Source organism: Varanus komodoensis, unplaced genomic scaffold (assembly GCF_004798865.1).
Source record: "Varanus komodoensis strain SLA01 unplaced genomic scaffold, ASM479886v1 scaffold24, whole genome shotgun sequence".
Lineage (NCBI taxonomy): Eukaryota > Metazoa > Chordata > Lepidosauria > Squamata > Varanidae > Varanus > Varanus komodoensis.
In genome coordinates, this window is record NW_025335641.1 from 8,266,250 (window position 1) to 8,289,621 (window position 23,372).

Here is a 23,372-nt window from a genome sequence, read left to right on the forward strand (position 1 = left end):
CTGATGATACCCAGCTCTACCTCTCGTTTTCCACTAATCCAGGTGAGGCAGTGGCTGTGCTGAACCGGTACCCGGCTGAAGTAATGGGCTGGATGAGGGCCAGTAAACTGAAGCTCAATCCAGACAAGACGGAGGTCCTGTTGATTGGCGGATTGGGCTTCGGAGAGGGTGGATTTGACCTGGTCCTGAATGGGGTTGCACTCCATCTTAGGGACAAGGTCCGCAGCTTAGGAATACTCCTCTACCCGGAGCTTTCATTGGAAGCTCAGGTGACAGCGGTGGCGAGGAGCGTTTCCTTCAGCTTCGGCTGATTAATCAGCTGCGCCTCTACCTGGAGTACGACTGCCTGGCAACGGTGACACACGCGCTGGTGACTTCCTGCCTTGACTTCTGTAATGCGCTTTACATGGGGCTTCCCTTGAAGACGGTCCGGATACTTCAACTGGTTCAAAATAGAGCTGCCAGGTTGCTGAGGGGGATGGGGTGTTATGTTCACATGACTCCAGTCCTCCGTCAGCTTCACTGGCTTCCCATTGCAGTCCGGGCCCAATTCAGGATGTTGGTTATGACCTATAAAGCCCTAAACGGCTTGGGTCCTGGTTACCTGAAGGAGTGCTTACATCCATATATGCCCGACCACCCCTTGAGATCTGCGGGAGAGGCCCTTCTCCGGGAACCCTCCGTGAAAGAAATTAGGAGGGTAGGTACTCGGAGGAGGGCTTTCTCTGCGGTGGCGCCCAATCTATGGAATGCGCTCCCCAGAGCGCCTGGCGCCGTCATTTGTTTTTCGGCGCCAGGTGAAGACCTTTTTATTTAAATGTCATTTTAATTGTTAACAATATTTGCTTATTTATCTGGCCAGGGTGACTTCTTTTATAACTTCTCTTATATCTTTTATTTATTTTAGATTGTTAATTTTAATTTTATATTGTTATTTTTGCATTTTATTGCATTTTATTGTGTTGTAAGCCGCCCCGAGGCTTCGGCAAGGGGCGGCATAGAAATGTTCTAATAAATAAATAAATTTTGCCTCCTCTAAACCTGACCACTTCTGGGGTCTGGCAAGAAAGTAGGGAAGTGCAAGAAGGCAGTTGCTGCCACTGCTTCATCACTCTTGCTCATCTGCTTCAGGAGGTACAGCAGGGAGGAGGACAGGTCTACGATGCTGCCACCTCCTTCACCTCTGCAGATTTGACATCAGAGGAGAACAAGAGCGAACTGTCATATCTGCCATGTAGGATTATACAGAAGATGCGTCTTCCTGCTGGTGATGCTTTACAAACAGAAATATTTGTTTTATAAATACAACAAAGGCAACCAGGAGTAAGGTTGAAATTGATGGTGTCTCCTTCTTGGTCCATCTCCAGAGTCCTGCTTCCAAGATAATGGAGCTCAGGAATGTCAAATATTCGCTTAGTAGCTACTGATTACATGGGAAAATGAGAGAAGTAAACATATGAAATTATAATGTACCAGAACTCAAAGCCCTGGCCTTAAAAAAAAAAAGAAAGAAAAAAAAAGAATAGCAACAGTTCCCTTTTCCTAAGAAGTTACACTGGTCTACAAATTTTGAGAAATTATCGACCTCTGATATAAAATGTGTTAATTCTTACATATTTTGATTAGTTGAATTAGAAAACGCATGATAAAGGTGCTGGTTGGCTAAAGTTTTCAAGATATTTCACAATAAAGGTTTATACACAGGTGAGTATATTTGTCTACGAGGGAGGGAGGTCTCTTATGATCATGATGCCTCATAACTTTTCGACAAAGTACGGTAGAACAATGAAAATGGTAGCACATGGAATTGTATAAATTTATCTTCACTTTATCTTCACTAAAGATAATTACCTAACTATAATTTATTGTTCTTTTTTTGCAAAGTGCATTTATCTTGGTCAGATCTATGCATCATACAGTTACTGGTGGCTTGTGAAAGTGTCATTGCCTAACATTTCCAAGGAACAGTTCTGTGATATTTTCCCTCAGAAGCCAAGATACTTCAAAACTGTGCGAAGGCAGATAACTTCTGCTACATTTGTGGAGAGGTTATATTTGCGCCTCAAAAGTGCAGTATGGCTACAGTGGTAAAAAAAAAAAAAAAAAAAAAAAGCATACCACCTATATTTTGGATGCAAAATAGAGGATCAGGACAAGAGTTGGGCCCCTCATTATTGGTGCAACATGTGTAACTTATCTGCGTCAAAGAAAAAGTCCCAATGGTGTGGAGGGAACCCACCAATCATAGTAGAGACTGCTATTTTTGCATGGTTTCCCCCAGTTGCAAAAGGGACCTCAAGAAAGCAGAAGTGGACCGTGGAATATCCAAACATTCCATCTGCACTGGGTCCTGGACCCCATGGTGAGGACTTGACAACTCCAGATCCACCAGATCCAAAGTTATGGAGCATAATCACCCATCCCCCTTGAAATTTCAAATTATTTTGATGCAATTTTGACCTGAAGCTGTAGCTTGGAAATTGGAGCCAAGTAATACTCAGGACTTAATTTTCCTTTATTAGTGACCCAATTCTGGTAAAATTTAGCTACTTTCATTTCTGAGGCTTTCTCCTTGTAGACCAGTGTTCTCATAAAACAGGTTTGGACTGAGTCCCAAGTTTTCTCTTTTATATGAATCATTTCAAATACCTTCCAAGCTTCTACAGAATTGTAAGCTATGGTTTCTATATGCTTACTAATGCTAGAACAGATCCGCATTTCTGTATTATGTAGCATACGAGTGCAGGTCTGGGGCTCAGAAGCTCCGAGTTCTAGTCCCCATGCAGCCATAGGGAGACTTGAGGCCAGTCAGAGACTTTCAACCTAACCTACTTCACAGGGTTGTTGTTATGAAGATAAGTTTAAGAGAAAAGGGAGAATTATGTTAGCTGCCTTGGGTTCTTGAACGGAAAAAAGGGATACAAATATATTAAATAAATAATAAAATAAAGACACGAACAATTATAGGCACCCCTTCACTCTACTTCAGCCACTGCTATTCAAAGTTTCACTCCATACAGTAAACCCAGGAAGGTTATACGGAAAGAAAGGCAAGGAAAAGCTTGTAATCTAAGCCCTGCACAACTATGAGAAATGAAATGCTGATATAATAGATGCATGAGCTTTTGTATCATGCATCCAAACCATTAGGAATACTGACAAACTGAAACTGAACTGGTTTTCTTTCTTAGTCTGCAGCAGTGCCTATAATTATTCAAGGGCCAGGTACAAGGGTAAACATTTTAAACTAAAGCAATTTAAGTCAATGTTTTAAACCAGAAAAACAAAAGGACATTTAAAAGCAAGCTTCTTGATAAATATTTCTTGAACAATGGTCCAAAACTGATTACTATTTCTAAGAGAAATTAAAAATTTGCCATTTAAAGAAATAAATTTGCCATTTCTTCCTCTAGCCATTGAAGAATACACATCTAACCCTTTAAAACAGTTTCTGGTTTATTATAAAATAATCACAGAAATTGTCAAATGTCTTCAAAGCAGATGCTCTTTGTGACATATTTGCGTTGTAATACCAAGTAATGAAGGAGCTATCAACAGCGGATTGAGATTAGGGGTTCTTAGAAACTAAAGGTGAATGTGTATCCAAATGTATTGAATTTTGAAGGGATCATAAGATATGATGATATTTTGGATAAGGATGGAGGCCTGAAACTAGATCAAGAAATACAAGAACAGGGACTCAATATCTCTTGGTGTATAAGGTGCAGATGCAATCAAGATATGCTAAAGATTGTAAAATATGGGGGTTTTATAAAGAACTAACAGCCTTTGATCAAGCGATGTTAAAAACAGATGAGAAAATGATTAAAAGAATTTATGAGTTCTTACTTGACAGGAAAATGGAAGGGTTAAGGAAACTATGATAACATGGGCACAAAATTTTGGATATAATATTGAATTAGAAAAGTGGCAAAAGCTATGGGAGAGAAATATTAAGGTAACTTTAGCAACCTCGTATAAAGAAAATTTATATAAAATGTTTTATAGATGGTATTTGTCACCAAATCGATTAGCTAATTTGTTTCCAAATATGTCAAACAGATGTTGGAAATGTAAACATGATGTGGGTACTTTTTACCATATGTGGTGGACTTGTGAATATGTGAAAAAGTATTGGATTAAAATACATAAATGGCTTGAGGAAATGCTACAAAAACCCTTAGCTTTTAAAGCTGAAATTTTCTTGTTAGGCATTGTACCGGAAAATATTAGCAAACAAGAAATGTATTTGATACATTTAATCACAGCAGCGAGGATTGCGCTTGCTCAGTAGTGGAAGAGTGAGGAACTACCCACGGAGGAACTGATTTTAAAAAAGATTCTGGATTGTGCAGAATTGGACAGATTGACTCTATTATTGAAGGAGAAAGAAGATACTGACTTCTATCAAACTTGGGACCTTTTTTATGATTGGCTGGAGAAACGGGACTTGGCTTATATTTAAAGATGTCTTTAAATTTTTATAAATCAATTTGAATATTATAGAATGTTTAAAAGATATGTTATAGGGGGCTGACCCAGTATGTCCAATGTATTTGATGATTGATCATTTTTTAGTTTTTAGTTTACAATCTTAATAAAAAATGTGCAAAAAAAAAAAAAAGAAAAGAAAGAAAAGAAACTAAAGGTGAAGAAGTAGATGTTTCCAGAGGGCTAGATTGCCTCCTAGGAATTATTTCTGGGGGTCTACACAATGTCAGGAGCATCCCACTTCCCTGATAGAAAGCACATAATGTATACATACATGTCTCTGGAAGAAACCTCAGTCAGGAAATCAGCCTGTATTTTTGCTTACTATTCAAATCAAAGCATGATGGTTCTTTTCATGACTTAATGAGGTTAATAGAAACAACACATCAAAATTTACTGCCTTTATATCAGAACTGAAAGGTATGTATTTGTTCCTAGCTGAGACAGCTGAACTAACTGGATGCAAAGGAGGACAAGCACATCTTCCACCCAGTAAACCAAAAAATAATGGTAAAAATATTTTAAAAACTGATGTTTTCCTCAGTTTCCTCTCAAGGCCCCAGACAAATCCTCATGTTTGCTTGTATAAGAACTCATGACTGCTGTAAAGATGGATGAAAGCAGCACCTTAACACCTGCCAGGAAAAATTTAGGCCACACTGCCTGATGCAGTTTGATATTCTATCATGGACACTGCTACAGTCGTGGTAATGCTGGACCAGTCATCCAAACCAATGCTATGTTTAGATTTTTTAACCACTCAGGACACCCCCAGATTTGCACATTTCCCTACTGCAGATATGCCAGTGAGCAGTACCCCATGTAAACTAACTGAAAGGAACGGCTTATACAAAATAACTCCGCTCAAGTGCACAGAATCATGATCACATCATCCCAGTAGTGAAAGATCAACCTTGCCTGCTAGCTGCTTTCAGAGCTTAATGCAAGGGGCTGGTTTTAACCTTTAAAGCTTGAAACGGAACAGCCTGGCTACCTGCTCTCTCGCTTGTTTTGAATCTGCTTTGACTACTAAGGTCCAAAGGAGGGTCCCTTCTGAGAACATCCTGAGTTGCAGAGCCCATTTGCTCAATGAAGGGAGATGCCTTTCCTTAGGTCATCACTTTGTTGTTAGTTGCAAAGTCGTGCCCAACCCATCATGACCCCGTGGACAACCTTCCTCCAAGCTTGGTCGTCACTAGTGCTGGAATAGGCAACCTCTGCTGTTCCCACCATACTGGTCCCCACTCTTTGTGCATTCAGGAAGGGGAGACCAAGACATGTCTTTTTAACTTGACTCTTAAAATGGATATGGTTTATAACGTTTTTTATACTTTACTACTATTTTATTTAATTACAGTTTTTATTTTCTCAACAGTTTGAGAGTCACCCTGGTTGGTTTCAGAAAGGAAATATAGAAATATAATGCATAAAGAATAAATATGATCAATAATATGAAGTAACTGGGGCAGTGAGAAATCTTAGACACAAATATTATACTAGTAATGATCAGAAATTGAAGATTTACAGCCAAATTAGAAATGGATAAAATATGCACTCAGCCACAGATCTAACTAATTCACAATTAATGCCCTCATGTACCATGAAATGGGACTGCAGGTGGCGCAGTGGTTTAAACCGCTGTGCTGCTGGGCTGGTTGATCGAAAGGCTGCCAGTTCAAATCTGCACAATGGAGTGAGTTCCCATTGCTCCGTCCCAGCTCCTGCCAACCTGGCAGTTCAAAAGCATGCAAATGCAAGTAGATAAAAAGGTACCACTTCAGTGGGCAGGTAACAGCGTTCCGTGTTTAGTCATGCCGGCCACATGACCACGGAGACTGTCTGTGGTCAAACGCTGGCTCCCTCGGCTAGGAAACAGAGAGGAGCACCGCCCCCTACAGTCAGGCATGACTGGACTTAATGTCAAGGGGAAACCTTTACCATGAAATACAGTAACAGTTACTTCACCACACCTGAATTATGGACAATTTTAGTTTTGAAAATAGCATTCTGGTAAATAATGTTGTCATTCTGAGAGAAGACCAGTGCCCTTTATCATAAAATAAGGATGTGATGCATGTTATTTTGTGAGGACAAAATGCAGACAAAGTGAAAGACAAGACATACAACTCCAATTTAATATTACACTATTTACCATGAAACAAAAATTGAGAACTTTTCTTTATGACAGACATACGGTTAAAGAAATGTAATTTTACTAAAAAAAAAAAAGCCCCACAAATATTTAGAGCATTCATATGGATATTAAAAAGTTATAGGAATGAGGGATCTCTTAAACATCCTAGTAATGTCTTAAGGGAATGAAAGATGTGAATTACTCCTTTCCCCATTCTGTTCTTCTGTGCAACAAGCAGTATTAAAATGATACTATTTATTTTACAAATGTGAATATGTAGTAATTTTAATGCCATTTATATACTACAGGCCTATAAAAGCTTATGGCTCCATAAAAAATATTTGTTGAACTTGATATAACACAACAAAAGAGTAATTGTTAGGATTTCGGTAAGGCATTCAACATGAGTTATTTGCCATATTTGCAATTACCTATGGCTATATCTAAATTAAAATTCCTTTCCTGGACTATCAGGAAATCAGGAAGAAATCTAACAGCAAAAAGAGACAGAGCGAAAAGGTGTTCATAACTATATCCATCTAGGAAGGAAACCTGCCAAGCAGAAAACATAAGGAATTAAAACACAAGAATAACAGGGCAATGCTGTTCTTAAGTCATGCCTACAAGAAGTTCACTGGTGCCAAGAATGCTCAAAGATACACTAGCATTTCTTTGGCAAGCTTTTGTGCAAACATGTGGCCCCCTCCTTTGTAAGACACTTGCTTTCCTCCCAGACATCTCTGCAAGCATTTGGAGTTTTCAGCGAGTATCTGTGTGGGAGGATGATTTTCCCATTTTGGCTGGAACCCTCCTGCTGAGAAGTCCCTGTCTCCTTTAGCATCATGGAGCTAGCCAGCTTCTGTAATAGGACGGCAAGTTAGCAGACTGCTTCTCCACAGGCGACCACCACATCCAAAGTGTTCACTGAAGGGATGATCAGAGTTCACAGCTCTGTTTTTCAGCCAGTCTCTCCAGCTTTTCCTCTATATCATAAGGCTCATGCAAGCAGGCAGCTGAGCTACACTGTCTGACTGGCTCAGGCCATAAGAATTTCAGGGGAGTCTGTGATAGCAGCCATCTTGTCTGCTCTCCCTACCATGACTGTAAGCCCGTTTGTGCTTGTCACAGCTATTTATCCCTCTTTTTTCCCTTTCAGATATCACTTTTTACAGTCTCTGAGTTGATAGCTGGCAACAGTCCCTTCCAAGTGCTAATGGAGCACCAGGGAGCAGCTATCACTGGCTCACCACCTTAAAAAAAAAAAAGCTCTTTGGGGAATGCTGGGAGTTGGACTTGTTTCTGTCTAAAATTCTGCAACCCCCAGAATTCCCAGTCTATGGCCCTGTCAGACAGGAATTCTGGGAGTTGCAGTCCCAATACTTCTGAAGGACACCAGGCTGGGGAAGGCTAAAATATGCACCTAACTTTCCTCTTTCAAATACTTTCAGGGACTTCTCTGGCCTGGCTCAAAACCTCAGGAAATATTAAAAATAGTGGCAAAACACAAATCTATCTCCACTTTGGAAATATTAGCCTGCAGCAAGAACAAAAGGGATGAGCTACCTGAAGGACAAATCCCATGTTATGCCAGGAAGTCTATAACAGAGCTACCAGTATTTGAGTTTGCTGTTAGCTGAGAATATTCTTTGGCATGTAAGTGAAGGAATTGCTAATCTGATCAGAAATGCCTTATGGGAGAGGGTTTAATTTTTCTTCTCCCCTGTCACCTTTTCGGTCTAAATTCCTCACTGCTCTCTATGCCATGAAGGGCAGGAGAGAGAGGACACAGACAGTATTCTCTCATCCCACTAGAATGAATAAATAGCCATATGAAGGCACCAATCAGCAATTCCCCATCCAAATATTTGTAATAAAAAAAGAAAAAATCAGATCAATGTTATACAGTGTGGGAAGGTACTGTTTGTCCTTTGGTGAGCCTCCTGGCCCACGAAAGACTGATTTGGATATCCTGTATCCTATTTTTTTAAAACTAGCAAACAAAAATTGTTTAATTACAGCAAGATTTGTTTTTGTCCTCAAGGTCAGCCTTGCCACTCTATCATCTCTGCACAATAGGACTGTACAAAATTAAGGCAGCGGCCTTCTTCTACTTGATTGATCCTCCAAGGGGGATTCCCAGCAACTCCTGTTTCTAGCCCCTTCCTTGTTCCCCATTAAGAGAAGGGATGGGGTGTGAGAATTCCTCCATCCGTCCATGTATATTTGTCTGTTCTCGCCATAAAATTAGCACCGTTTTTCAGCTATGCCGCACAGCACACTTGTATATGAGCTCCTCTATCACTGCTGCAAGTTGCAGGGAAAGTGAAACTGTATGTACTCAAGGAAGACAACACAGAAACACATCAGGATAGAAGCAGAGGCTGCAGTCTTATGGATCTTTTTGCAGAAAGAAGTCCTATGAGTTGTAGGACTTGCAGCAGGGAGAAAAAAGGGACAAAGACTGGGATAGGGTGAACTGCATTTGTGGAGAGAGGTAGGAGTGCAGATTACAAAGAGTGTAATATGAGAAGCAAAAAAAAAGGGAAAGGGATTTAAAAGAGAACATAGCATGAGAAATAGTGATCTCAAATATCGTAAGAGAACTGTTAACAGAGAATCCCTGAAAAACCCACCAAATTAAAATGCTCCCACTTCTCCCCCCCCCCCAGTGAACTCTACAAAGTGGCCTAAAGATGGCTTAAGCATGCACCCACTATCGTAACAGCTTTAACCTCATTTATCCTCTTCAGAAAAGCTACCATAACAAACTCTTCCGAGATTAATTTTCAGGAAACATTAATTTCTTCCAAAAGCAAACTAAACTTCCTGGAAAGCTGTCCTTAGATAACTTAAAGCATTCTGAGTACAAGAATAGCTGACTTAAACAGATTTTTTTGTTTGAGAAAACACTTTTTATGGAAAGTGCTGGCTCAATGACTATTCTATGATAAAATGACAATGTGCTTATGCAAGATCAACATGCATTCTTTTAGAAAACAGAACCAGTCACTTTCAAAATCCTATCAAGTTGCATGCTAAGCAGGAGAAAATTCAGTACACAAATCTGTTGTAATAGGCAAGGTCTATTTATATAAATGTTATGAATTTCTCAAATGAAAAGACAATCAAAGAAAAATGCATCAAATTTGAATCTATGAAGAGAGTGTACTTGAACCCCCCCTTTTTTCACAAATATAGGTAGTACTCATTAGTCACTGAGCCTTTTTCTTTATAGCTTTTCTTAGATTGCATTTTGTCTATTCCAGAAACCGAGGAAACGTTATGGCAACTATTGCTGCATATGTCCTTGTTTTGGACAAACGAAGCATGCCATATTTTAGACAAATCAGATATGATGTTGCCTTTCATTAATTTTAATTGGTACATCTTTTTGCCATAGCTATTTGCCACAGCTCCATGTACCAAAACCTCAATGTTAATAGTTCTGCAGTTTTCCATTTTTTAGCTATGATCCTGCAACCTGCCATTAACAGAAGATCTATTTTTAACTCCCAGATAGAAGAAACAATAAAAGGTAAACAAATCAATCTTTCCTATATTAGGGAAGGAACTAAGACGAGACACAGCACCTTATGTATGACCTCAGTACACTGTACTGGTATGTAAGCCAGAGAAGGGGCCGGAGTGAACATCCTTCAGGTAGCAACTTGCATTTCATTTTTGCAGAGTGATTCTATGCAAAGCTGGGCACACCCAATCCTGCTGAAATGCGCCTGTTTAAGCCAAAAGATGTTGTCCCTATTAAAGGCAACTGGACTCAAATAAGATGTCTTTGGTCATCCATTCCCTCAGGCAAGCTTCATGCATATCAACAGGCTCTCTTTTAACACTGCTGCTGTAATGGAATCCTCTCACCTGAATGAACAGTATCAATAATAAAATACTGCAGTGACCTATAAAACAACATAGCATTAGTGGTGGTGTTGAGGGGATGGAGGTGGCTGTGAAAAACTGAGCTATACGTTGCAGAGTCCTTGAACAGAGAAAATACATCAGCCTGGCCATGGGGTGGTTGAACCAAGAAAAGTCAGAGGGACTGTATGTATAGTTGCTTTTCTAGAACCAGATAATGTGTCAGATGTCTTGAATTCCACATCTGAGTCCCTAGTCCTCTTTCTGGGATTTGTTCCCTCCTCCACATCCTAACCATCTGCTTTGCAGAAGAGAATGCCGAGATCGTTATATACATGCGATCAGATAAACATAGACTGTTTCATGGAAGAATCTGTAGATTACAGTATTAGCCTAGAATACCTTGAACCTTCTCCTAGAACTATGCCCCAGAGGAATATGACAAGAAAACACAGTTCTATCCTCCCAGATATGGCTGGGGCACAGAAGGGGGGAAAACTGCCATCCTGACAAGCTCAAAGACCAATAAGTAGAGTCTCTTAGGTCTTAGAGCTAGATAGCATGGTGTAGTGGTTAGTCTGATTACAGAGACCCAAGTTTTGGTCCCCAGTCAGCTCACTGGATGACTGTCAGCCCAACCTACCTCACAGGGTCACTGCAAGGATAAACAAGGAAATGAAGTGGAGGCCGGTATAAGCAATCTTAAGTACCCAGTGAAAGAAAAAAGGTGGGCCATACATGTAATCAGTAATTATTGCTAAACCTGCAATAAACTGTTCTCTCACTACTACCTGTGCACATACTCCATACTTTGCTTCTCGAAGTTTAAACTACAATTTGAACCTGGACTGCAGGCCATTGTTTCGTGGAATACCATCATCTGTCGGATTCGGTTACAGCTACTCAGCTACTAAGGGAAACCAGATTATAGACGCACAGGGGCATCTTTCCTCTGCACCGTTCAAGCTAGGCATTTGTAATGGGGTGGCACTGCTGGGAAAACGGTTCCAGAATGGAATCTGGGTTCAGATTACGACCCAAAAGAAGCCCTTCGCATTTTGAACCCTTTCCTCGGACTTTCACTGGGGCTCACTATAGAAACCAAGAGACGCGGGGGGGGGGACACCACCACCACACACACGTACACAGAGGGCAGTCCCACAGTCTCTTCCTCACCACAGAGAGGAAATCCGGTGGATCGTGGCAGGGAGGAGAAGGAAGTGGCGAGCTACCGCGATGAAGTCCCGAAGGAGCCTCGCAGCGGAGGCGCGCACACCGATGCGCCTGTGGCGCGACTCTTTCTCCGCCAGGGCTAACTCCGTGCACTGCGGAGGGAAGGGGGGGGGGCTGCAGGAAAGACCTCCTGCTCAGGCCAGAACAGGCCTGGGGGAGAAGGGGGACGCCTTTCCGGGCATCCTCCTCTCCAAGGACGTTGCTAGGAGGGGAGTGTGTGAGCGGCGGGGGGGGGATGCTCCTCCAATGTCTCTTCCCTCTCCGCATATCCCACATCGCTTGGGAAGCGGACTGACGGGCTGGGGTCGCGGCCGCCGCCCTCCATCGCCACAAAGACTGGGACGGAGAGGGGAAAGAGGTGGGCGGGCAGAGGACAATGCGGAACAAGGAAAACACAGGGACGCGCGCGCATAGGCGCCCCTTAGCCGAAGCCGCCGCGCTCACCTTGGAAGCCTTTGCCCGGGAGGCGAGGTGCGAACATCGGTTTCCCGGGCGGCCCAGCCCGGCCCGGCCGCTGCAGCTGCTGCTATTCTCAGAGCTCCCGCCCGGACACCCTCCCGCTTTTCTCCTATGCGCGGCGGCTCCCTTTCCTTCCCTCCCTCCCCACCCGCCCCGCCGCTGTCGCCGCTCCAGCCTCCAGAAACCGGGCCACGTCCCTGGGAGAGACCCGGCGCGCAGGCGCACACGCCGCACAATAGGGCCCCCGCACCCCCGCTTCTGCCGTCGAGGCCGACCCCTCGAGTCCCAGATCCAAAAGGCAGCGAGGCCAACATAGGCGGAAAGGGAAGGGAGGACACCCATGCACAGATCTGAACAGCCCCCCCCCCCCGTTTCTCGATTAGGAGCCTCGTCTGTCCTGGAGTATAAAATCAAAACAAAGCATAAAGGCTAGTTCGCGCCACGCAGCCTCCAATCCTAGGTGTACTTACTTGGGAGTAAGCCCCACCGAACTCCGCGGGACCCAGATCCGAGAAAAGCTCCATTAAGTAGGGGTCGTGGTCCGCTTCTCGTCTCTGCCGCTCACACTTTGGAGCCCCCAGTTCGTGATCGTGCTTTCCCCATTATAACTTCGCTTCTCCTTTTCTCTTTCCCCTTTTTTTGGGTTGCACGATGAGATGGCGAGGAAAGGCCCATTGGCTTCCTCCTTAAGGAAAGAAGGGGGGGTAGCCCTGCCCCGTCCCTGGTGGGAGGGGAAGAGCGTTCACTCTTCCCACTTTGCCCCATACAAGGCAAAGAATGCTTGCAGACATCATTCACTCTCCCGCATACGCTAAAGGGCCTTTTATCCCGTCTCTCTTTTCCCGTACACATGTGCGTACGTGTGTACGAGAAAAATTATCTCAGGTTCCCCTTAAATCGATTTCCTGTAACTCCAGGTGGGGCTTGCGCCCAGGTAATTGTGCACAGAGATGCCATCAATGTCAGGGTCGATAAGGACAGGATCAGGCAGTAGGACAGGAAGCTTCATGCAAGAAGTAAGCGTGACTAGAAGGGAACTTCGGAGCTCGCATGCACTGTATCAAGCTGCATAGCTCTGTACCTGCAAATGAAGGAGAATTTGCCTTGAAGAGAGACAAAAAGGAGGTTTTTAAATGCTACTTTGCACAGTCTGTATGAAGAATGCCCCCTTTTGGAAGGTCCTAGAGTGTTTTATGAAACAAAGGATGACTATTGAGTCAAACTCCTAAGGTGGATTTCCGAACTGTTCTGAATCCCCCTGAAAGGAAAGTTTTAGGCATCTGTTTCACTGACATTTTGAAAAACTATCTGAGCTTTTGCTAAGCACTTGATATTTGAACATGTTAAAATTTATAAATAAGTATTGCTTGAATTTCACAGAAGGCAAAATACCTCATTCAGAGTACCTCAAATAAAACAGATTGTGTCATTAATTTTCACCCTTTTCCAGATAGCCCCCACACTAGTGCAACTACAGTGAATTTGCAGTGATGTGGAGGAAAAATATAAAGAGGAGAGTGGTTGGTACATTTTTCACAAGCTGTTTCACACACTCTAAAAAACACTTTTTCATCAAAATGGAATTTTACAAATATGAACCAAATACTAATCCTGAAGCAAGGCAAGTATAAATCAAGGGAACCCCCCCGCCAATTAATCTTTCAATTCCCATCCAGATCCTGCTTCAAAACTTAATAAATAAAACCATTCATCCATCTCTATTATACCATAGGTAAGAGGTATAAAGTTTCATGTGTGGTGCAATCCCCTATATAATTTGCCCCCTTCATGCTAAGAAAGGCTGGGGAAAAGTCCTTCCATTGGTGCAGATGGACACACAGGGCTGGAATTAAGAAAGCCCTTGTCTTGACCAACTGACCAGCAATTGGGGCACTCTGGGCCAGAAGCGGTCCTTGGAGGGATACCTGCATTTGGCCTTTCAATGTATCAACCCAGAAACTATAGGTGCATGGGGGAGGTAGCAACAGAACATGCTTGTAGGCCTTTTTCTGGGAATGATATGTAACTTCACACGTTGCCAATACCGTCTCCAAGTAGCTGTCAGGCTAAATGACTTGCTCACCAGGGCATTAGGTACAATCACAGACACATTTGCAATGAAACACATGAGAAGCATGCATCCTGAAAGGGGGAACTTTAAGAACAAGTATTATAGGACCTCTCTACTTAGGAGGAATCCTATAGCACTGTAGTAGACAAAGGAGGCCAGCATTTGTACCAGTCTGACAACACTGCTCAGCAACACATTGTCTTTGCAAAACTTATAATTTCCTTAGAAGGGAAACTCTTAAATAGTGTTTGTTTTAGTTTCTAATATTGCCAAAGCATTTGTTTATACTGTACACAAACATGTGCAAGCTGTAACACATTTCTATTGTTCATTTCAACCAGTTACTTTGCAGTGATTCTTGACAATATCTCAACGGCAACATCTTGCTAATAGGTATTCACTATTTTAATTTGCAGGATTAAAGAATAGAAGAATAAACTTAGGATGCATTCCAGTAACACAAATGTTACTAAATAGTAATCGGATAGTATTCCTTGATCTGTAGTTGACAGTATTAGTTATCAAGCACCTAAGATCCAGGTTCCATGCAACACACATAGGTGCTATACCTAGGATTTTTACTACCTTAAATGAGAATCAAAAAATAAAGTGCCAGTAAGCATAAGAGCAGATCAGTTCAAGCTAATACAGGTTCATCTGGATGGACATATTTTGGTTTTTTACATCACAAAGTCCCAAACTTTTTATCTGGAATGTAGAGAATGTTATGGATGCTATCACAAAATGACTGCCATGAAGGGTTTGCATCCAGAGACACAAACCCAAATTTGCAGAAAAATTGGGAAGACTGAAAAAAAGTAACACCACAAACAGCTAAATATAAAACAGAAGTGGAATCTGAACTCCAAGATGGAAAAACCACTTTTCTGCTCCAATGCTCTTTTTATCCAAGGCCACTGGTTAAGGCTCGATGATGTGATCTCACTAGTATTCTTGGAAATAAGATGGTGCCAGGGGCTAACACTTTGCTTTGCAGCATATTCACCTCACATTTAAAATCTCTCTCTCTCTCTCTCTCTCTCTCTCTCGCTCTCTCGCTCTCTCGCTCTCATGCAAATCAGAAGGTGTAGGGAGCAGGGAGAGGTTGTCAAAGAAAGTACATTGGTGCTTTTGAGCGCTATCTATATGGGAGCCTCAAGATAGCTAAGATAATGTCCAAGCAAATCCAGAGTGCTAGAGTCCTGTTAAAAGTAGCACATTTCTGTGTTCAATTTAAGCTCATCTCATGACCTTACAAGTGTCAGAGTCCATTTCATCAGACAGAGCCAAGTTAAATGGCTTCCAGCTCACAGAAATCTGTATTATAATAACGATTAGTCTTCAAGGTCTTTCTTGGGATTTTAAATACAAGCAGGGTATTTTATCTAGAGACTTGTCTTCCTATGACCAGTTTTAACTAGCTTTGCTGGCAAATTAATCAACTAAAGATTTAGTTGATTCCTCCAGGGCCAGTTATAATCAGAGGTCGCACATTAAGGTTGTCAAGTGTCTAAGAAAAATGGCCTGAACTGCTCAGGAATCTTGAACAGAAGCAGAACCTACTGAAATCAAATGTTCACACCCTGATTATTCGCTAACTTACTCTTAAAAGCATAGAAACCAATTTTTAAAATGCAGCAGCTGTGATTAACGGCATATGTATTTATGAGTCAAGATTGTTTTGGTATGTTACTGTAATCAGAGAATGAAAAAAATACAGAGACTGACTTTGCTTCCAGCCATCAATGGTCCCTTTCATTGATTAAATTGCAGGTTCTCATATTTCAGCATTCCCAAAATGTACTTATACTGTACTGAGATTTTTGCTTTAAATCTTATCAGTCCATTGGTTAAAAGATTAAACAGCTCATACTCTTAAATTTGTCCACAGCAGAGCTGTGTTGTTACCCTAGTGATACTGACTGGAGAACCTAAAAAACACATTTTCTATCAAATGCTGCAGAACCAGGTTTGATTTCAAGGAAGCCTTTCATTATTTCAAGCTAGGCTATTGTGCATCAGGACAGAGTTAGTATCTGATTGCCTGAGGCTCACTGTAGCAATATAAGCCGGCCTCTCTCACCTCTGCTAAAGCACAAACTGCTCTAGTTGTTCAACTAAACCTTCCTAACATTCTTCCCACCTCCCAGAGAGGTGGCCTATAAAAATGCTGAGAAACGGTTAAAGTACCAGTAATGGCAAAAAAGGAAGCAATTGAACAAAACCAAACATAATTAAGAATTGTGAGCTGTCCTGAAATGCCATGCATAAGGGACCGCATACAAAAGTTTTAAATAAATAAGTGAATTATGCAAAACTTATTTAAATTATGCAAAGCAAACCCAGTCTGATAAGAATACTCTGTGCTAAAAAAACTATATAGATGGTTTCCCATTTGACCCTAATATTTAACTGTGGAGTTTCAGGTTATACCGCCATCATTTAAGGAAAAAAAGGAAAAAAGATATTATGTTTACCACCCCAGAGGACCTTAATATAACATTTCTATACAAGAAGACATGCCATTTCTGACAAAAAGCTACTGTTATTATTGTTGCACAGGAAAAGTGCATATGGGGAAAAACATACTTTATTTTAGGACTTCAGGAGAAAAAACTATCTTTAGGATTGTATGTGTGGTTACCTCCTTGAAACTTCTGCGCCTGGAGAGGTTATCCATTCTAGAATCAAGTCTTTCCCTTAGCTAGGAAAAGAAGCAAGGGGAAAGGGGGCTTGGCTTACAGTTATAACTCCCCCAGGAAGGTGGAGCTAGTTTTTCCTATATAATCCTAGTGCTCTATTCATGGTATTGTCTTAGGGGAGTTATGACTGACTGAAAAGAAATAGCTTTCCAGTGGTTCTGTATTTAGGATTATAAAATGCCACTTCAAGTGGGAGTATAACAGCAGTGAAACTTCTATTTAGATAACGGCACAAGAAGGTTTATTAAATTATTCTTGTGTTGCTCGTTTCTTAATTGGCTTAGCATGTTGTCCTTCAAGTGTACTGTTCAGCCCGCATCCCTTTGCAGCAGGGCCCAGTGCAAAAGAGGACTAGGCTACCACGCTGCTTCTCCAAAAGAAGGCATTTCGGCAAGTGTGGCTTGTAATGTGAGTTACACCTGCCAAAATGCCTTCCTCTGCAGTGCATTTACACAGCCCTCTTTCCTCTTCTGTACAAGTCACAATGCTTTCTCCAAAACAGCTTCTGCACAAGTCTTGCTTTGCTTCTGTCATAGCAGCATCAACCAAAAGCTGCTCTTCTACACTATTTACCTGGAAAAACCTTAGTGATATATTGACTAGAAGTGCTAATTGGCTTGCCCTCCAAAATGCTTTTTTCTTCCATTGCTTTTAAAAATAGACCTCAGGGTGATGTTTAAATACTGTTGCATTGTAATAGTAATAGCCAAGTGATGAATAGATTTTATTAAGCACAATGTAACTGATTGAATTACAGATTATGAATTAAACTTATTTTTACTTCATAATTTAATTTCAGGTTTCTGAGTTGCATTTCTTCTTTTCCTTGAAGCTAATTTCTAAACATTATATAGCTGAAGGGATAAAATTAACTATTGCAACAGAAGCAATGATGTAGAGCAATGACGTCACTCCCATAGCAACTATGTCAACAGTTACAATGCTCCCAAATTTTGGATATGTATGGAGAGCACTTATTATATTTTATATCCTACCTTTTCCCCTTTGGGAATCCAAGGCAGTTTCTCCTCTCAGTCTTATCCTCGCAATAGCCCTGTGAGGCTGGCTAGGCTGAAAGCCTGTGAGTGGCCCGAAGTCAACCAGTGAGCTCCATGGCTGAGTGGGGACCAGAACCTAGTGCTCCTGAGTCCTCTAACCACCGTTCTGGCTCTCAAACCTTCACACTTCTCGTGCATTAGAGGCACCAATCAACATGCAGAGATGTCAGCTGGTGGTACTGTGCTGTGAGCACCCTGGCCTATGATGTGATGTGGGCTAGGGCTTTACAATTGATTCTAATGGTGCGGGGGGGGGGGGGGCAGTTATACTGTCTATTACACTGCCTATAGTATACTAGAATAAGGAGCCTGGAAATGATCTTTGAAAGAGCGTAGAACAGACTTCCCCAATCTGGTACACTCTGGAAGTTTAAGACTGCAGCTCCCAGGATCCCTGACCATTGACCATGTTGGCTGGATCTGATGGGAGTTAAAGTGGAGGGTACCAGGCTAGGGAATTCTGTTCGAAGATTCTAATCTAATCTATCTGGATTCTAAGTGGCAGTTTCTTCCTGCCAAGCCTACAATATTGTGCATCCCTTTCCCACTGGTAGTGCCACCTGGTGAGAGTTTCATTGGTGCAGCCAGTACCTTTGTACATCTTTGCACATATATTTTTGAGTTCTAATGGGGCAAGTAATAGCAATCCTATCCTGCACAGTAAGTATGAACTAGTGGACAGGTTTGCTCTGCAAGATGCTTCTTTGGTAAAAAGTCAATGCGATTTTGACATCCCTTAGTTTAGCGCAGAGACAACTCTAGCCAGCAGCACCTGTAGCAACTCGGGGCTCACGCCTGATCCACAGAGCTCTTGAGTTGAATGTATAGGTGATTATAGTATGTAGAGTGTGAGATCTTCAGGATCTGAATATTTTCTGGTCAACTAGACCTGGTGGAACAGTAAACCAAGTGTCTGTGCCAAGAAGGTAATTAGTACACATCAATGAGGAGACTAAATCGGACCTATCTGGCATAACCCAGGATACAGTCTGTGTCTGTTATAACTCCGCTTCTTGCTTCGACACACATCTGTGCCTTTATAAATCAACATGCAGACAATCAGATAAAACAAGTGCTTGTTAGCTGGTACATCTGTAATTGTAGATCACAGTCCATAATAACTGGGCAGGTTTCTCTTTCCTTCTCATTCCAAGGAATGCTATATAAGCAAGGGGCTTTTCTTTGTAGGGAGAGATGCCTGTTGATCACAGGGCACACTGCAATAGCTTCAATATACACAATGTGCAATCACTGGTGTGCTTGCCTTATTAAACTTACGGGTTTGGATGAACCTAAATGCAGAGTGAGTTCCTTTTCTTCAATAGGTTCCACTAGGTGAATGCTATGGAGGCCAAGCTTCATTCGTATAGCAGAAATAAAGTAAAAGGGGATGCACCAAGTACAAAAGTAAAACGTCACCACTACTGAGAAGGAAGGACTCACTGGAGAAGACCCTGATGCTGGGAACAACTGAAGGCAAAAGGAGAAGGGGACAGCAGAGGTTGAGGTGGCTGGGTGGGGTCACTGGGGTGGTTGGTGTGGGCTTGGGTGGAGTCCAAGGGATGGTGGAGGACAGGAGAGCCTGGAGGAATGTTGTCCGTAGGGTCATGAAGGACTGGACATGGCTTAGCGACTAAGCACAAAAGAGAGGCTGAAGTAAGCTCACAATGCTGCTGGAAAATAAAGGGGTCCTCAGTAAGACAGCTGATTGCACAAGATGTTTCAGGGGAACACATTTTCAGGGGATACAACAATTTGCTTTGTTGGGTTATTGTGGTAGGGCACCATCTTTTTCATATAATATGGCACTGTCTCAAGTTGCTTGCAGTAGGTTGGAGCTGTTGAAAAGTACAAGAGATATTGGTATAGGTGGGCAGTATGCCTGCACTGTGAGTGAATTTTTTATTATTTTTGCTGATGAGAACTCAGGACTGATGAGGTCTTCCAGGAGGTTTTATCTCTCTGCTTCTTTTGGCACATCCACATCTAGCCAGTTAGCCATTAGGTCTGCTTTCTGAATCCTGCACCTCTGCATCTCATTGCTCTCTTCCAGCTGCTCGTCCAAGGAATGGGCCAGAGAAAAGGGCATGGCCACTTGACAAACCCAGAGGGCCAAATGGGGACCCAGGTGGGATGGATTTGGCCTCTGGGTCTATGGTTCCTAAGCCCACACTAACAAGTATATCACAGATGCGCCATTTAATAGTAGAGATGCAACAATGCGATTGGTGCAAGCAAGACAAAATTATGACTGTTGGGGGTACAATATTATGTATTTATTTAACTATTTATCTGCCTATTTACATTATTTGCATACCATTCCATACATAAACTGATTTCAGAGTGATGAAGCGTACTAAGCTAAAACAGATAAAAGAATGAAAACAATAATTTTAAAACAGGAAATATTCAAGCTGCAGCTGGATAGCAGGAAAGGCTTGCTGGAAAAAGGCTGTCATCAGCAGGCACTGAAGGTGTTGGTTTCTGCAGGGAATTCCAAAGATATAGGGTTGTCATCCTGAAAATTCTTCTTCTGGTGGAATCCACTTGGGCCGTAGGTCCATATAGAACTGCCAGAGAATGTCCCAGAACGTAAGATACTAAGAGCAGCGATGCTGGATCAGGCCAAAAGTTCATCTAGTCTGGTATCACTATTCATATGGTGGCAAACCAGCTGGCAACAGGGTCCCTCAAGCAGGATGGTTCCAAGAGTTCTACCTGCCCAAGCTCCTCAGCAGCTGGTGTACAGAGGTTTGCCATCTCTGATGACCTTGGTGGTCAGGCAGGTTGGCAATGGAAAAGGTAGTCTCTCACTTGTCTAAGTCATTCAGTGCTTTATACACTAATAAAAAGGTGAAAACCTTTTTATTTCCCCATTATTCTAATATTTACTAAGTTTTAATGTGGGTTTTGTTTTACTGGAAGCAGTGGATCCTGTGCTCCATTTCATTTCTGTTGCTTTTATTGTAAAACTGTCCCAAGACACTAGTAGTTGGACAGGATATAAAAGCTTTAAAAATATAATTAATACTAGAACTTTAAACCTGGCCCAGTACCAAATAGGGAGTCAGTGTATTGGAAACATGCGGAAGATTATTGTATGGCGAGGAGTTAGGTTTGACATGTCTCATTTCCCCTCATATTGCCATTATCAAGTATGTTGATTTATGTTGAGTCTTCAGTTATACAACGGAATGTGTTTTTATTTCTCATATTCTACATTCCCCTTGCCAGAAGGGAGTGCTGTGTCCCAGGCGTAGAGCATTCGGGAGGATCCTAGATTAGCTGTCTGGAGTTGTTTGGCTCAGGGGCCAGGTGCCGGGCATGCGTAGAATGGAGGTTTGTGAGCCGGAAGCACTCAACTATAAAACCAGGGGGGTGAGAGCTTGAGTTTGGGAGCTTCTACACAGATCAGGTGCTGGATGCTGTGGCACTGATGGCCTGGGGTTTCTCTCACTGCCTAACCAGGGATCCTGGCAGCTGAAGGGGAGCGATACTCTTGCAAGGTATAAATGCTATTTTGTTTGCCTACAGATACTATCATTTCTTAAATAAAGCATTGCTTTTCCTTCACCTACTGGCGTTTTTATTGCCTCCAAATCCCAAAAGAACCCCTGCCGCCTGGCAGAACTGGCAGAACAGTCAGTGCAGTTCCTTCAACATGGAAGTTACATGCTGAAAAGGAAAACACCCAACAAAGCATGAGCAGCTGCATTCTGCACAAGTTCCAACTTCCAGAGCAACGTTAAAGGTAGACCCGCATAGGCATGGCAGTAATCTAGATGTTTCCAGTGCCTTTATCACTGTAACTGCCCAGAAGAGGACATAGTGGTAACACAGGCAGAGATGGTAAAAGGCACTCTAAACTTGGGACTCTAGCAATAGTAGTGAATCTAGGAGCACCCACATACTACAAAATGGATCTTTCAGAGTGTGTGCAACCCATTCAGAAGGGATGTGCCTATCTCCCAGACTTGGGAACCATCCAACCACAGGGCCACCATGATGCTGGGATTCAGCTTTGTTTAATGGGCCCTCATCCAGCCCCTTACTGAGTCCAGACACTGGTCTAGGACTTGCACAAGCTGTCCTGATTCAGTTGTCACAGATATGCCAGCAAAGTCTCATGACTGGTTGAGAGGTACAGCATCACTGCAGCCTTGTGATTGGTAGATGTACTGAATTACTTCTAGGGGCATTGTGATACACTGTGGCACCACACAATTGCTATTGTCTCTTGTCCAGCTGAGAGGACCTCTTGGTTTCCCTGCCTTTCCTGTTACTTTCAACTTGCTAGTGAGTTGAGTTGGTGCTGAGTGTTGGCCCCTGGCTAGCTTGGACCAGATCAAGTAGCACTACACCAGCAGTGACCTTATGGGAACCATGGGCTCAGGGTTTGCAATTCCTGCAAAAAAGAGAATTGGAAGAAAGGTATTTTGGTATAATTAGGACATTTTTATTTCCTCAGGAATTTGGCTTATGGCTCCAGTCAGCTGAAAAGACCATAGGATTTGACTGCTATTCTTATGCCAGAGATAGCATGCACTTTTCTGGTAGATCATACCTCAATTCTTAAAGAAAAAATATTGTAAATAGCTTACAATTTAAAACTTGATGGAGGGAGAAACAATAACAGAAAGTGCAGGAATAGCAGAATGTTGGTCTTGCCTGGGAAGACCCATGCTTAGCAATCCTTATGGAATCATAAGCTTATTGAGGGGGAAAAGCATTGGGCATCTCATTTTAACCCACCTGATAGGGTTCTTACCACAAACCAGGCCTTTTCTTAGGATAAAGTAAATCTCATGTATGTGACCCCCTTGGAAGGTGGGATATAGATGTAATAATTAAAAAGTACAGAATTCCTGCAACAAAGGTTTACCATCTTTTTGTGGGTTAGGAAAGCTTCACCGATTATTTCAGCCATATTGGAAAATATACCCCCAGCCTTCACTCAACAATTAAAAGGACAGGTCTTTTTGGTGGGTTATTTGGCGATGACTTCTAAATTTCACCCCATGAAAGCAAGCAGGAGTCCTTGCTGTGATGTATTTAGGGGAATCACAATCCTGAGAAAGTATGCAGCGCGCGAGCTGCAGTTTTACCGAAAGCTCACCATTAGCTCCCTTGGCCAGAGAGAGCACAGCTGCTGTAGACATGAATAAAAGGATGCAGGAAAGCAACAAGTATCCCTGGACGGGTCCCGCGATCTTTAATGCTCCAAGGGAGAATATGTCAAATGATTTGAAAAAAGGACCACCTCTCAAACAGAGTCTAGAACGCTGGACGCTGTTTGCAAGTTGTTTTGTTAGTTGGGGCACGTATGTGGGTGGATAGCTTGGTAGGTGGTT

The 23,372-nt window shown here is 42.3% G+C and overlaps 1 protein-coding gene across 3 annotated transcripts in view; it reads right to left on the reverse strand.

Annotated features, from left to right (window-relative positions):
* Positions 1-12,888, reverse strand: part of EVI5 (ecotropic viral integration site 5) — a 78,159-nt gene extending 65,271 nt beyond the window's left edge. For 2 of the 3 annotated variants that reach the window (XM_044432589.1, XM_044432588.1), the window contains exon 1: positions 12,661-12,888. In XM_044432589.1, the coding sequence (XP_044288524.1) occupies positions 12,661-12,714 (54 nt within the window). In that variant the 5' untranslated portion in view covers positions 12,715-12,888. Of the gene's footprint in view, positions 1-12,175; positions 12,284-12,660 lie in introns of those variants that run through there. The other variant, XM_044432590.1, reaches the window with a different exon arrangement.
* Positions 12,889-23,372: the final 10,484 nt, after the last annotated feature.